General features: G+C 37.2%; 1 protein-coding gene across 3 annotated transcripts in view; it reads left to right on the forward strand.

Annotated features, from left to right (window-relative positions):
* CCDC30 (coiled-coil domain containing 30) overlaps positions 1-14,181 on the forward strand; it is a 116,139-nt gene that overhangs the window by 12,645 nt on the left and 89,313 nt on the right. For all 3 annotated transcript variants that reach the window (XM_059374375.1, XM_059374376.1, XM_059374374.1), the window contains exons 5-8: positions 709-902; positions 4,776-4,865; positions 6,522-6,675; positions 13,649-13,720. In XM_059374375.1, the coding sequence (XP_059230358.1) occupies positions 709-902; positions 4,776-4,865; positions 6,522-6,675; positions 13,649-13,720 (510 nt within the window). The remainder of the gene's footprint in view (positions 1-708; positions 903-4,775; positions 4,866-6,521; positions 6,676-13,648; positions 13,721-14,181) is intronic.

The raw sequence follows: 14,181 nt of genomic DNA on the forward strand, positions 1-14,181 counted from the left end.
GCAATTCACCATCATAATCACTCCCTCCCACAATTCCCTTGCCCCTCTTTCCTTCCATTATACTTGGCTGACAGAACTCCAGCCCGTAAACGAACCCTTCACCAATCCTGCCCCTCACTCCAGAAGCAAAGTGTAGCTGGAGAAAACTGCACAGCCAGTGCTGATTGCTTTCACCTAAATTCGTCTCTACTCACCTAAGTGGAAGTTAGTTGGCGAGACTGAGAAGCCAGGGCACTAGAATAATCTACCTGAATTTTGAAATCACCAAGAATTTTGGCAGGACTAGTTAAGTAACCTTCACAAATTGGTTAGCTTGTTGGTGCCTGCATCCTTGTCTCATAAAGGGTAATCATGTTTCCTACCTCAGTGAATTGTTGCACAGATTAGATGACATAAATTTATCTTAGGTGCTTGGTATAATACCTAGCACATAGTAAGCATTCAATAAAACAACAATATTTAAAGTTATATAACATTAAGAATATTTACTGCTTTTGAGAACCCTTTTCCACTACTTTTTTGGTTATTTTTTTTCTGAAAGTTTGCAGATGCCCTGAAGGGATGGGCAGAAGAGTGGTAGTAGCAATATAGCTGATTTTTAAAAAACTAACTTGCTATTTCATTAAGAACACATTTAATATTTTATAACACCAATTATTTGCCGGCATTTCTTTTAACAGCTTTGTTTCTGTTATTTCTTCCTAACAGAAGTGCGAATAAAAGAGATTGAAGAAATGTTGTATAAAGAGGGCTTATCTGAAATAGCTCTGAGCAGCCCCAGTGAACAGATTATATACTTATTGGTAGAAAGAAGTACACTCTTGAGGAAACTGGAAACTGGGGACCCCAAACCAGAGTCACAAAGATGTATGACCAGTAACCTACAGAAAGGACTTGCCCAGGTATTCTGAAATTAACTAGATAATTGAATAAGAGTCAGGCCATTTTTTTTATTTGTTTGTTTGTTTGTTTCTTTAATCATTCATTCATTAAATTATTAGGAAGCCAGTTTTTTTTTTAAAGATTTTATTTATTTATTTGACAGACAGAGATCACAAGTAGGCAGAGAGGCAGGCAGAGAGAGAGGGGGAGGCAGGTTCCCCACTGAGCAGAGAGCTCAATGCAGGGCTCGATCCCAGGACCCTGGGATCATGACCTGAGCTGAAGGCAGAGGCTTAACCCACTGAGCCACCCAAGCACCCCTAGGAAGCCAGTTTTAATAATGCTTCAGTAAGTTGGTATTTTTTTTTTATAGATTTACTTATTTATTTGAGAGAGAGAGAGAACATGTCCAAGTGAGTGGGGGAGGGGCAGAGAAAGAGGGAGAGAATTCTGAAGCAAACACCCTGCATGCCCTGGAGCCAGATGTGGGGCGCCATCTAAGGGTCTTGACCTGAACCCAAACCAAGAGCTGTCCACTCAACCGGCTTTGCCAAGGCACCCCGAGTATATAGGTTTCATTTTTGGATGGACTTCTCTGCCACTTATTCTTGGTATGAACTTGAGCAAGTTAGTTAACTTTTGTGAGCATTGATTTTCTCATCTATAAAATCTGGGACTGACTCAACTACTCCACAAGGCTATCATGAAAATGAAATAACATATATAAGGCTCTTGAATAGTACCTCACACATTAATTAGCATTATTGTGGGGGTTTTTTTTCCTCAGAAAAATATCTGTAGTACAGAAATCTGTAGTAAAAGGTGAAAAATTTATGCTATCTGAAGAGAAACCAGCGTATTAATTAGCATTATTGTTACTGTTTATTGAGAACTTTCCATGTGCCAGGCTCGGTGCCAGCGAATGTAGAAACACAGTCAAGTTAGACATGATTTGGACTTGCAAGCTTACAAGCTAATGGAGGAAAGAAAAAAGCCAGTGGTTATAGTTCAGTGTGTAAAGTCCCATGATAAAGGAAGGCATAGAAGGTTCGAGAAACTCAGAGGAGGGTCTGAGTCAGATGTAATGGGTCAGGGAACTGAAAAGCCTTCCAGAGGAGATGGTGAGTAGTATTTTGAAAACTGAGTATGTGTTAGCTAGATGAAGAAGCTGGGAAAGGCATTCCTGGCAGAGGAAACAGTATATATCACAGACTGGTTCATGTGAGTGAATGCTGAGAAATGTGGCTGGAGATATTTTCAGGCACCACATCATGGTGAGATTCATATGCTAAGCTAAAGTTTGGACTCAGCACCCAGCAATGTTGCTGAACCATACTAGGGGCAGAAACACTTTTTTTTTTTTTTTTAAGATTTTATTTTTCAGTAATCTCTAAACCCAGCATGGAGCTTGAACCTACAACCCCAAGATCAAGAGTTGCTGCCTACAAACCTACTGAGGCAGCCAAGTGCCCTAAGGCATAAAAACATTTGATAGACTTTGTTATAGAAGGTCTGGAGAGTCACACTAAATAATTTTAAGAGGAAAGAGTAACATTCTGGTTCATGTTATTACAAAATCTGGGATTTGGGTTTTTGGTTGTATTGAATCAGTTTAAGAGGAATTTACTATCAGGACTCCTAGGTGGCTAAGTAGGTTGGGTGTCTGCCTTTGGCTGGGGTCATGATCCCAGGGGGCTGGGATTGAGTCTCAAATGGGGCTCTTTGCTCAGTGGGGAGCCTGCTTCTCCCTTTCTCTCTGCCTGCCTCTCTGCCTACCTATGATCTCTCTCTTTCTGTCAAATAAACAAATAAAATCTTAAAAAAAAAAAAAAAGAGGAATTTGCTATCTTAAAATATTGATGTGATCTGTGATCATAGAATATCCATATATTTTTTCATGTATATAAATAAAGTTTTATGATTTTTCCCACAAAATCTTACACGTGTTGTTAACATTTATTTCTAGGTATTTCATATTTTTGGATGCTATTAAGCTATCTTTTTAAAAAGGAATTAATTTTCTAACTATTTATTGCTGGTATTTAAAAGTATAATTATTTTATATACTGACCAACACTTAACATTGTTGCTAAAACTTCCTATTAATTTTACATATTTATTTATAAAATAAATAAATAATAAACAAATATTTTAAATTTATTTTTGCTCTTTATTTTTATTTATTTATTTTTTTAAGTAGGCTCCACACCGAATGTGGGGCTTAAACTCACAACCCTGAGATCAAGAGTCATGTGTTCTACTGATGAGCCAAACAGGCACCCCTCTTATTTATTCTGAAAAATTTTTTGAATATTTAAAATATTTTCTACCTATACAATGATATTATCTGAGAATAATGATACTTTTGTCTCTTCCTTTTCAGTCCTTATTCCTTTTAATTCTTTTTTTTTAAAAGATTTTATTTATTTGACAGACAGAGCTCACAAGTAGGCAGAGGGAGAGGAGGAAGCAGGCTCCCCAAGGAGCAGAGAGCCTGATGTGGGGCTCAATCCCAGGACCCTGGGACCATGACCCGAGCTGAAGACAGAGGCTTAACCCACTGAGCCACCCAGGCGCCCCCCTTTTAGTTCTTTTTCTTGCCTTATATTGGCTAGGCTCTTTACTGTTATCTTTTTTTTTTTTTTTTTGAGATTTTATTTATTTTATTTGACAGACAGAGATTACAAGTAGGCAGAGAGGCAGGCAGAGAGAGAGGGGAGGAAGCAGGCTCCCTGCTGAGCAAAGAGCCCGATGCAATGCGGGGCTCGGGCTCGATCCCAGGACTCTGGGATCATGACCTGAGCCGAAGGCAGAGGCTTAACCCACTGAGCCACCCAGGCGCCCCTCTTTACTGTTATCTTGAAGTTAGTATTATTAGTAGTATTATTTAGCTTTATCATTTTGTTATTAATATTGGAGAAAGCATTTAGTGATTTACTATTATGTATGATGTTTGCTGAAGGTTTTGTTTCAAATGGTAGTGTTTATTTATTATCTATTATTTACTCTCTTATTCCTAGTTTGCTAAGAGCATTTATTAGGAACCAGTGGTGAATTTATAAACTATTTTTTGTAGCCATTGATTATGAAATAATTTAGAACTTGAATCTGTTAATGAGAGAATTTCATTCATTTATTTTTCTAATGTCAAACCTGTTGTTGCAATGCTGGGACAAATCCAACTTGTTCATGATATGTTATCCTTTCTAGATATTGTAAGATTATTTTTGATAAAATTTTGTTTATGATTTTTAATCTACATTTATGAATAAGAAGATTGCCCTGTGATTTTTCTTTCCCCTGTTATCTTTGTTGGGCTTCTTTTTTTTTTTTTTTTTAAGATTTTATTTATTTATTTGACAGACAGAGATCACAAGTAGGCAGAGAGACAGGCAAAGAGAGGAGGAAACAGGCTCTCTGCAGAGCAGAGAGCCCAATGCAGGGCTCCATCCCAGGACCCTGGGACCATGACCTAAGCCAAAGGCAGAGGCTTTAACCCATTGAGCCACCCAGGCGCCCCTGTTGGGTTTTAATCTCAAGGTTTGGCTAGCCAGTGTTAGCCAATCATTTTTCATTATTGCCTCTATAATGACACTTTTAGATAATTTTTCCCAATCACTCCCCCATGAAATTTTAATACTACTGTAGAGTTCTGTGTACTGTAGGCATATCATGCTTTGCACATAAAAAGAATAAGATTTTTTTGTCCCCATAGGAACCAATTTTCATTGGTTGTGATATTGGGTGTGATATTATCTCATTGAAAATGCATTGCCTAAGCTCATAAAATGGATTGGACTGTGCTTTTTTTTTTTTCGCTTTTTAAAAAAAATTTAAATGACATTTATGAAGATTGACTGATGTACGTTTCATTTCTCTCATTATTTATTTAGGAGAAATTTGAGCAAATTCACCAGCCTCTGCAAAGAGAACATGAGAAATATCAGGTACCTGTGCGGCAGCCTGGAAAATCTCTGAGTGAGGTAAAGAAAAAAAAAAGAATCCTTTGATTAGTAATAGGAGCTAATTACACATTAGCTTTTTTAAAAATATAAACATATAATGTATTATTAGCCCCTGGGTACAGGTTTGTGAATTGCCAGGTTTACACACTTCACAGCACTCACCATAGCACATACCCTCCCCAATGTCCATAACCCCACCCCCCTTCCCCCAACCCCCATCTAACACATTAGCTTTTAACAAGTATTTTGTTTGAATATGTTAAAATATAAATCCATGCTGTGAAGATTATAGAATTGTACATAAATGTATAAATATATCACAAAGATTTGGGAAGAAAAAATAAATAGCTGATTTAAAAAAAATGTATAAAAATTTAAAATCAGTGTGTGTTACATCCTTTGAAAAATCACTTTGGGATAATCCTTCCCAAATATGTTTGGAGTCCTTTATTTTGGATAGTCCTTTAATATATATAGCATATTATTTTAAGTATAACCAATTCTCCTTATGGAATTAAATTTTTTGCTCTGGGGAAATGTTATTAAGTGCTAAATCCAGCAAATAAAGAATATGCTCGGAATTTAATCACAGGAAGTAACCCAAGATAAATGTATAGGGATAAAACTGTATATCATAGTATTATTTTAGATAGCAAAAATTGGAAACTACCAAATGTTTAAGTGATTATATAAATCATGTGACACCCATTACAGAACATTATATAGCCTTTAAAAATTCTCATTACAAAATCTGTACAATTTTTGTGGGAATGTTTCTCATATAATGTTAAATGAAAAAGAGAAGTACAGAGATTGGGATTATGACTATGTGAAAATGTTACAAATAAAAAATACTGCAAGGATATATACTGATGTGCTAGAAGTGGTTTTGTTATGCAGATGGTATTTTGGTTGTCTTATTATCTTTTAGAAATATTTGTATGATAATTATGTAAATTAATACATATTTGGGGGATCAAAAGCAAGATATAATTGAGACTGAATTTCTTAACTTTTAAAATGCTTTGAAAATAATTGCAGAAAAGGAGCCATAAACATGATTTGAGTGTGTGCATACCTTGACATTAAATGAAATATTCCATGTGAAAACATTTTGTAAACTGTATTTAATGGAACATACACATGAAGAGTTTTTTTCTCTTTTTCACCAGATGATACTCACTTTTATGATAAAATTTCTATTTTTTATAATCACATAACCATAAACTCTTAGATATATTAGGTTGAACTGTAAGAAGTTGTATTTTTATAGGTAAAAAAAATCAAATGTCACCAATATTCATGGTTTCACTTAATAAAAGAAATACAGGGACGCCTGGGTGGCTCAGTTGGCTAAGCAGCTGCCTTCGTCTCAGGTCATGATCCCAGCGTCCTGGGATCGAGTCCCACATCGGGATCCTTGCTCTGCAGGGAGCCTGCTTCACCCTCTGACTCTGCCTTCCACTCTGTCTGCCTGTGCTCGCTCTCGCTCGCTCTCTCTCTGACAAATAAATAAATAAAATCTTAAAAAAATAAAAAATAAAAGAAATACATACAAATGAAATATTGTTTGCTGTTTTTCTTTGTTAGCTTTCAAATGCTTGTGGGAAATAGTGCAGTGTTATAAGAGTACATTTAATTTTTGTTTTATTACTAACAACGCTTTTATTTCAGTCCCGTAATGAAGACCTGGAAAAAGATAAAACGTCACAAAACTGCCTGGAGAGAAATGGAGACGAAGCAGCAGAGAAGTTAGGGATGGCCCAGAAAGAGATCCAAAGGCTCACTGATGAGCTACAGGAGAAGAAGAAAGAACAGGGGAAATTAGGTAAGCTATGGTTGCAGAGGAACTGTTTTGATGATGGTTTAAATGTAATGGACCTTTTCTCAGGGTGGAACATGAGTACACTGAGGGAAAAAAATCTGAAACACATTAAGTTTGATAAACAGCTTCTTTTTGTACAGTGTCCAGAAATTTCTACTGAAGCATAAGCATAATATACCTACCCAAACATGCACAACTCCTGAGTGCACATCATGGGGTGCAAGGCGCTCCCAGCATTCCAGAGCCCCATTTGTTTCTTCTCGCTAGGTCTACACCCTCTCCCACCCAGAAGGAACCATTATTCTGACTTATCACACTCTTTTGGAGTTTCGACTGCAGGCAATATGCATTCTTAAATTTAATTTCTTTCTTTCTTTTTTTTTTTTTTAAAGGTTTTATTTATTTGACAGAGACAGACACAGCGACAGAGGGAACACAAGCAGGGGGAGTGGGAGAGGGAAAGGAGGCTTCCTGCTGAGCAGGGAGCCCAATGCGGGGCTCGATCCCAGGACGCTGGGATAATGACCCGAACCAAAGGCAGATGCTTAATGACTGAGCCACCCAGGTGCCCCTAGTTTGCTTCTTTTGTTCAATCTTACGTTGGTGAGACTGGCTCATGCTGTTGCATATAGCAGCACTTTGTTGACTTATGCTGGTTGTATAATAGTCCGCTGAATGAACACACTGCCATTCACTTTATCTGGCCGTTCTACTGATGGACATCAGGGTTGCTTCCAGCTGTGCTCTCTTATGAATAGTGCTGCTAGGAATATTCTTGGACTTACCAACACATTTCTGATTGTGATAGACTTAATGATCCTAATGATTGGATCAAAGGGTTATGTGCATATTCTACTTTGGTAGATAACTGTTACACTGTCTTCCAAATAGTTGTATCAATTTAAGCTCGCTTCAGTTGTATACTGAATCTCAGTTGTTACTGAGATTTTGGTTGCTCCACATTCTTTGTCAGTATTTGGCATCGTCAGTTTTATTAACTTGGCCTTTTCTGGTAAGTGTGTGGTATTTAGTGATGGCTTTCATTTGCATTTCCCTGATGGCTGATGAACTGAAAACCCTGTCATCATTTCTTGTTACTCTTGTCGTTGCTCATTTGGATACACTATTTTATGAAGTACCTGCTTAAGTCTCCTGTACTTTTTCTATTGGGTTGTATCTTTTATTAATTTGTAAAAATTCTTTATATACTCCTGGAGCACCTGGCTGGCTCAGTCTGTAGAGCATGTGACTCTTGATCTTAGGATCATGAGTTCGAGCCCCACATTGGGCATAGACATTACTTAGTTAAAAACAAAAAACCCAAAAAACCCAAAAAAACAAAACTTTTAAAATTCTTTATATATTATGGATAATGAGCCTTCTGTTGGTTATAAATGTTGTGTTGGGGGGGCTTGCCATAAAGAAATGCTAATATTTATCAAGTTGGGTTTATCAGAGTTATTCTGTAGGGCTTCTGGGTTTTCATGTATAAAAGCCTTTTCTATATCACTACAAAGTTTTTGAAAGTGTTCATCTCTATAGTGTTTTATTGTGCTTTTATGGTTTCATTGTTTATATTTAAATCTTTCCTTTATCAATAATTTATTTTAGAATAAAGTTTAAACTTTAAAAATTATCCCCTTTCTATATTTATAATTTACAGTGATTAAGAAATTGCCCAATTTTCAAATGCAGTATATAGGTTACTATATCTTTAAAGTATTAAATGTTAAAACAGTAATGATTCTGCCAAATTGACATAGATTTAAAAACAATATCAGAAGGGTTGAGATTTTGTTAAGAATGTGTTTTAGACAGTGAACACAAATGAAATTTTTGGAATATGGAATTGTTCTATATCTTGATAAGGTTGTCAAAATTCACTGAACTGTACACCTAAAAGGGTGAATTTTACTGTATGTAAGCTATACATCCTATTTTAAAAAAGAGAAAAGAAATTTGGCTATGTGAGTATGATGAGAAGCAGTCTCTGCTCCTTGTAGTACAGAAGGCGAAAGGAAAACCAGGACCCCCAATCCCCTTAGTTACATTTGGACACAACAGACCACCATCACACGGCCCCCTCTTCCATGGTCAGTCTGGTAGCTCCTAAACTACTAACTGAAAACTGTCTCTGCAGTAAGTATACTGGGGCACTGTTGGGAAGCTAAATTAGCAAGTCCTTTAAAAAACACATGTAGGGGCGCCTGGGTGGTTCAGTGGGTTAAGCCGCTGCCTTCTCGGGGTCCTGGGATTGAGTTCTTCATTAGGCTCTCTGCTCAGCAGGGAGCCTGCTTCCTCCTCTCTCTCTGCCTGCCTCTCTGCCTACTTGTGATCTCTCTCTGTCAAATAAGTAAATAAAAATCTTTAAAAAAATAAAAAAATAAAAAACACATGTACTATTAAAAAATAAAATAAAATATATTAGTCCGATGTATGCCCTATGTATAACTTCTTGAGTCATCAGTTTATAAGTCAGAATGTATTTCTGGGTAACTGTGTTTACCATTAGCCTACTTCTTTCAATAAACTGACTCTTTTATTAATTAATTAATTTATTTATTTTTAAAGATTTTATTTATTTGAAAGAGAGAGCCGGAGCAAGGGGGAGGGGCAGAGGGAGAAGGCAAAGCAAACTCCCCACTGAGCAGGGAGCCTGATGTGGGGCTGGACCCCGGACCCTGAGATCATGACCTGAGCTAAAGGCAGATGCTTAACTGACTGAGCCACTCACGTGCCCCCCAAATGACTTTTTTTGGATGAAGTTATCCAGTTTATTTTCTAGCTCGCTCTGTATCATATCCAAAAAATTTGGATGAGAATTAAAAATTTTGGATAATAACAAAGATTTTTTTTAAGAATAAAAAAGAATTCATGTCTGCATGCCTGGGTGGCTCAGTTGGTTAAGCAGCTGCCTTCAGCTCAGGTCATGATCCCGGCGTCCTGGGATCGAGTCCCACATCGGGCTCCTTGCTCCGCAGGGAGCCTGCTTCTCCCTCTGACTCTGCCTTCCACTCTGTCTGCCTGTGCTCGCTCTCGCTTGCTCTCTCTCTGACAAATAAATAAATAAAATCTTTTAAAAAAAAATTCATGTCAAATATTTAGAGTATTCGTCAATAAATTGAAAGAAAAAGATTTTTTTTTAATTTAAAGGAATTATTAACCAATTATGTGTGGCTTTTACTGGACACTGATTCAAACACATTTGTAACATTTGTGAAATAATTGGAAATGTGGATATGTACTGGATATATAAAAAATTGTTAAATTTCCTGAACCACACGTGGCATCTGCCTTCCGCTCAGGTCATGATCCCAGGGTCCTGGGATAGAGCCCCATGTCTGGCTCCTTGCTCAGCAGGGAGTCTGCTTCTCCCTCTCCCACTCCTCCTGCTTGTGTTCCCTCTCTCACTGTGTCTCTCTCTGTCAAATAAATAAATAAAATCTTTAAAAATAAATAAATAAAAAGAGTTCTTGTCTTGCAATTTAACTATGAAGTAAAATAATGAACAGTATTTAAAAAGAATTCTTATCTTTTAGAGATATATAGTGAAATATTTATAGATGAGTGATATGGCTTCTGGGATTTGCTTTTTAAAGGTCTTTACATAATACCCACACAAAAATTAACTCAAAATAAACTACAAAGCTAAATATAAGAGTTAAAACTATGAGCCTCTTGGAAGAAAACAGTAAACCTTCATGATCTTGGATTAGGCAATGGTATATTAATTCAGTGCCAAAAGCAAACATGGTAAGAAATCCAAGATCATCTCTAAGAGTCCCATTTGGTGTAGACATAACTTTTCCCAGTTATTCAGTCAAATACAATATAGATGCTCCTGTGAAAAGCCTTTACAGATGTGGTTAAGGTCCCAAATCAGTTGCCTTTAAGAAAGAGAGATTATCCTGGAAGAGACTGACCTGATCAGATGAGCCTTTAAAAGGGGTTAGTTTTTTTCCTGGTGAAAGATATTCAAAGTGTGAGAAGGGTTCAATATGAGGGAAATTCTCTTTTGCTGACTTTGATGATGGAGGAGACCATGTGGCCAAGAATGTTGGTTGCTTCTAAGAGCTCAGAGAGCTTCCTGGCTAACAGTAGCAAGGAGATGGAAACTTCAGTCCTAAAACCGTGGGACCAAATTCAGCCCGTAACCTGAATGAGCTTGGAGATGGATTCTTTCCCGAAGCTTCAGAGAGGAACACACCTACCTCATACCTTGATTTTAGCCTCATAAGACTCTTAGAGAACTCAGCCATACCATTTCTGGATTTCTTTTTTTCTTTCTTTTTTTTTTTTTTTTAAGATTTTATTTATTTAACAGACAGAGATCACAGGTAGGCAGAGAGGCAGGCAGAGAGAAAGGAGGAAGCAGGCTCCCTGCGGAGCAGAGAGCCCGATGCGGGGCTCGATCCCAGGACCCTGGGATCACGACCTGAGCCGAAGGCAGAGGCTTTAACCCACTGAGCCACCCAGGTGCCCCCCATTTCTGGATTTCTGATCTACAAAACTGTTGGCTGAAAGATGGATATCGTTTTAAGTCACTAAATTTGTGATGATTTGCTATACAGCATTAAAAAACCATTTAAGTATATAATATTTAAGTATGTAAATGAAACAAGATTGGCTATAGCTTGACAATTGTTAAAAGCTGGATGATAGATATAGGTATTTCCATAACTGTTCATAACTTCTTAATCTACTTTTATATATGTTTGAAAATTTCCATAATAAAAAAGTTCCCTCCAAAATTATTGAGGGTAACCACTAAAGGAATAGACTTACAAAGTAAAACTGTCAAACAATAGAGAGGTCTCAGAAACTTACAGCCAACACAGTTTTAGAAATATTAGTAGTTTAAGAGTCATGATAGAGAGCTATGATTTTCAAATATCTGCATAAACATGGCAGGAGAAGCTAACTTGGCAACATGAGTTAATGTTGTTGGTGGTCTCTGATGTATCAGAATTTGGTATGTGATATATTTGGCTGTATGTTTTATTGTAAAAAGAGGTTTTTTTTTTTTTCTTAAGTGGAAATCTAATCAAATGTTTGCAGAACTTGTCTATTACTTCCTCGGTCATTTAAGCTTCCATAAAAAATTTATTCTGTAAAATAAATTCTGAACTCTCTAAGGCCTTTCTGGTTTGGCCCTTGCCTATCTATCCAGCTTCATATCCCACATTTCCCATAACCCTTGGCACTGTAGGCCCAAGCAATATTAGACTACATGTTCCTAGAGCACTCAGTGTTCTCTCCTACTCTCTCTCCTCCACATACGCTTTCCCTCTTTCTAGAACACCCCTCCACCAGCTATCATTCTACTCCCTCTCCTTCCATAGATGAACACATCACGAAGCCATAGTTTTAGTAAAACAGCACTATTCTCACATCTCTGGCACAGTGTATTCAAACAGACTTGAGTGCAGGTCCCAGCTTTACCATTTACTAGTTGTGTGACACTGAGCAAGTTGCTTACTTTTCTGAGCCTTCCCTTATCTATAAAATGGGGGTGCTAATATTTACTTCGAAGATTTATTATAATATTAATATATCTGAGACTAATAGCAGATGCTGTTGATAACAGTGGCAGGTTTAGTATTGTTATGGTCAGAAATACAATTTTAGCTGAATCTGGTAGATTAGGCTGTGATTTACTCCAAAGAATTGAGTGCCTTGGGAATAATAACGAAACATGCACAATTGTGCCTATGTATTTACTTTGTGATTGGAATAATCTATTATAAGGTTCATGTTAGTCTTTTATTTCTGGGAGGTTCTTCATCCTGACATAGAAAACCCACCAAATATATCACTGGTAATGACTAGATCCCAGGAGGCAAAGTGATAAAACCTGGATTAAAGAACCCAAATCCAATTGACTCCAGTGTCCCATGCTCTTGCCCTGTACCATTCTGCCATCTTCACATAATTCTTAAATAGTATCAAAAGGTATTTCCTGAAATTTTGTTGTCTTGATATTTCTAGCAACTACTGAGAAAATTCTTTTTTAAAAAAAGATTTATTTTAGGGCGCCTGGGTGGCTCAGTGGGTTAAGCCGCTGCCTTCGGCTCAGGTCATGATCTCAGGGTCCTGGGATCAAGTCCCGCATCGGGCTCTCTGCTCAGCAGGGAGCCTGCTTCCCTCTCTCTCTCTCTGCCTGCCTCTCCATCTACCTGTGATTTCTCTCTGTCAAATAAATAAATAAAATCTTTAAAAAAAAAAAAAAAAGATTTATTTTATTTTAAAATAAAATAGAGCACATGTATGGGGCAGGGGAGGGGCAGAGGGAGAGGAAGAAAGAGAATATCAAGTAGACTCCTTGCTGAATGCAGAGCCCGATGTGGAGCTTGATCTCATGATCCTGAGGTCATGACCTGTGCCAAAATCAAGAGTTGGATGCTGAGCACTACTGGTAAAATTCTAAGTATTACTAATTGTAAAAATTAATTTTAAGTATTTCTGAGTGTTGGGGCACCTGGGTAGCTCAGTGGGTTAAAGCCTCTGCCTTTGGCTCAAGTCATGATCTCAGGGTCCTGGGATCAAGCCCCGCATCGGGCTCTCTGTTCAGCAGGGAGCCTGCTTTCTCCTCTCTCTCTCTGCCTGCCTCTCTGCCTACTTGTGATCTCTGTCTGTCAAATAAACAAATAAAATCTAAAAAAAAAAAGTGTTTCTGAGTGCAATTAAAGCTGATAGTACCATGCTTAAAACGTTGAGTTGCTCCTATTGATTATAGTGGTCCAAGCTCTTCAACATGGACAGTAATATTATGAGATCACATAATCAGGAATAATGATAGGGTGCAGTTGGAGCGCTAAGAAGACGAGTCTGGAAAAGTTTCCTGGAGGTGTCATTTATGTAGAAACTCAAAAGACAATCAGCAGAAAGGGAGTGTTCCCAAAAAAGAGAATAATTTTAAATGTGATCATCACACTAACCATTTGCTCCTCACAGAAATATTTTCTTGTTTCTTTAGATTCTGCACTTCAGAAGGCTCAGCTAGAAATTGAGAAACTGAAAGAAAATTTGACAAAGCTGAAAGAAAAAGGTGAGCTGTGCATGTTTGCAGATATATTTAATATACATTAATAGCATAAATTTATTGTACATGTTTTAACAAAGTATCTTCTCTAATAATAATACAGCCTATTGCCACTGTTATTACTTATTTCTACTACTATAACTACTACTACCACTTACTGCTTACTGAGTAACAGATGCCGTATATATATGAACTCTAACCCTCACAACAATTCCAAGTAGTGAGTATTATTATTTCCATTTCATAGACAAAGAAGCTGAGTTATGGCAAGGTTAAGTGAGTTATCCAATAGTTACATTAAGTATTAATGAATTAAGTAATGTAGAGCTGGTATTTGAACACATAGATATTTGACTCCAAAACCTGTGGTCAATAGTACACATTTTACCACTGAGATCAAGATACCTTATGATGAATTCAACAATACCTCACACATACTTGTTTACCTGGAAACCAACAGGCTTCGA

Source organism: Mustela nigripes, chromosome 14 (genome assembly GCF_022355385.1).
Source record: "Mustela nigripes isolate SB6536 chromosome 14, MUSNIG.SB6536, whole genome shotgun sequence".
Classification (NCBI taxonomy): Eukaryota; Metazoa; Chordata; class Mammalia; order Carnivora; family Mustelidae; genus Mustela; species Mustela nigripes.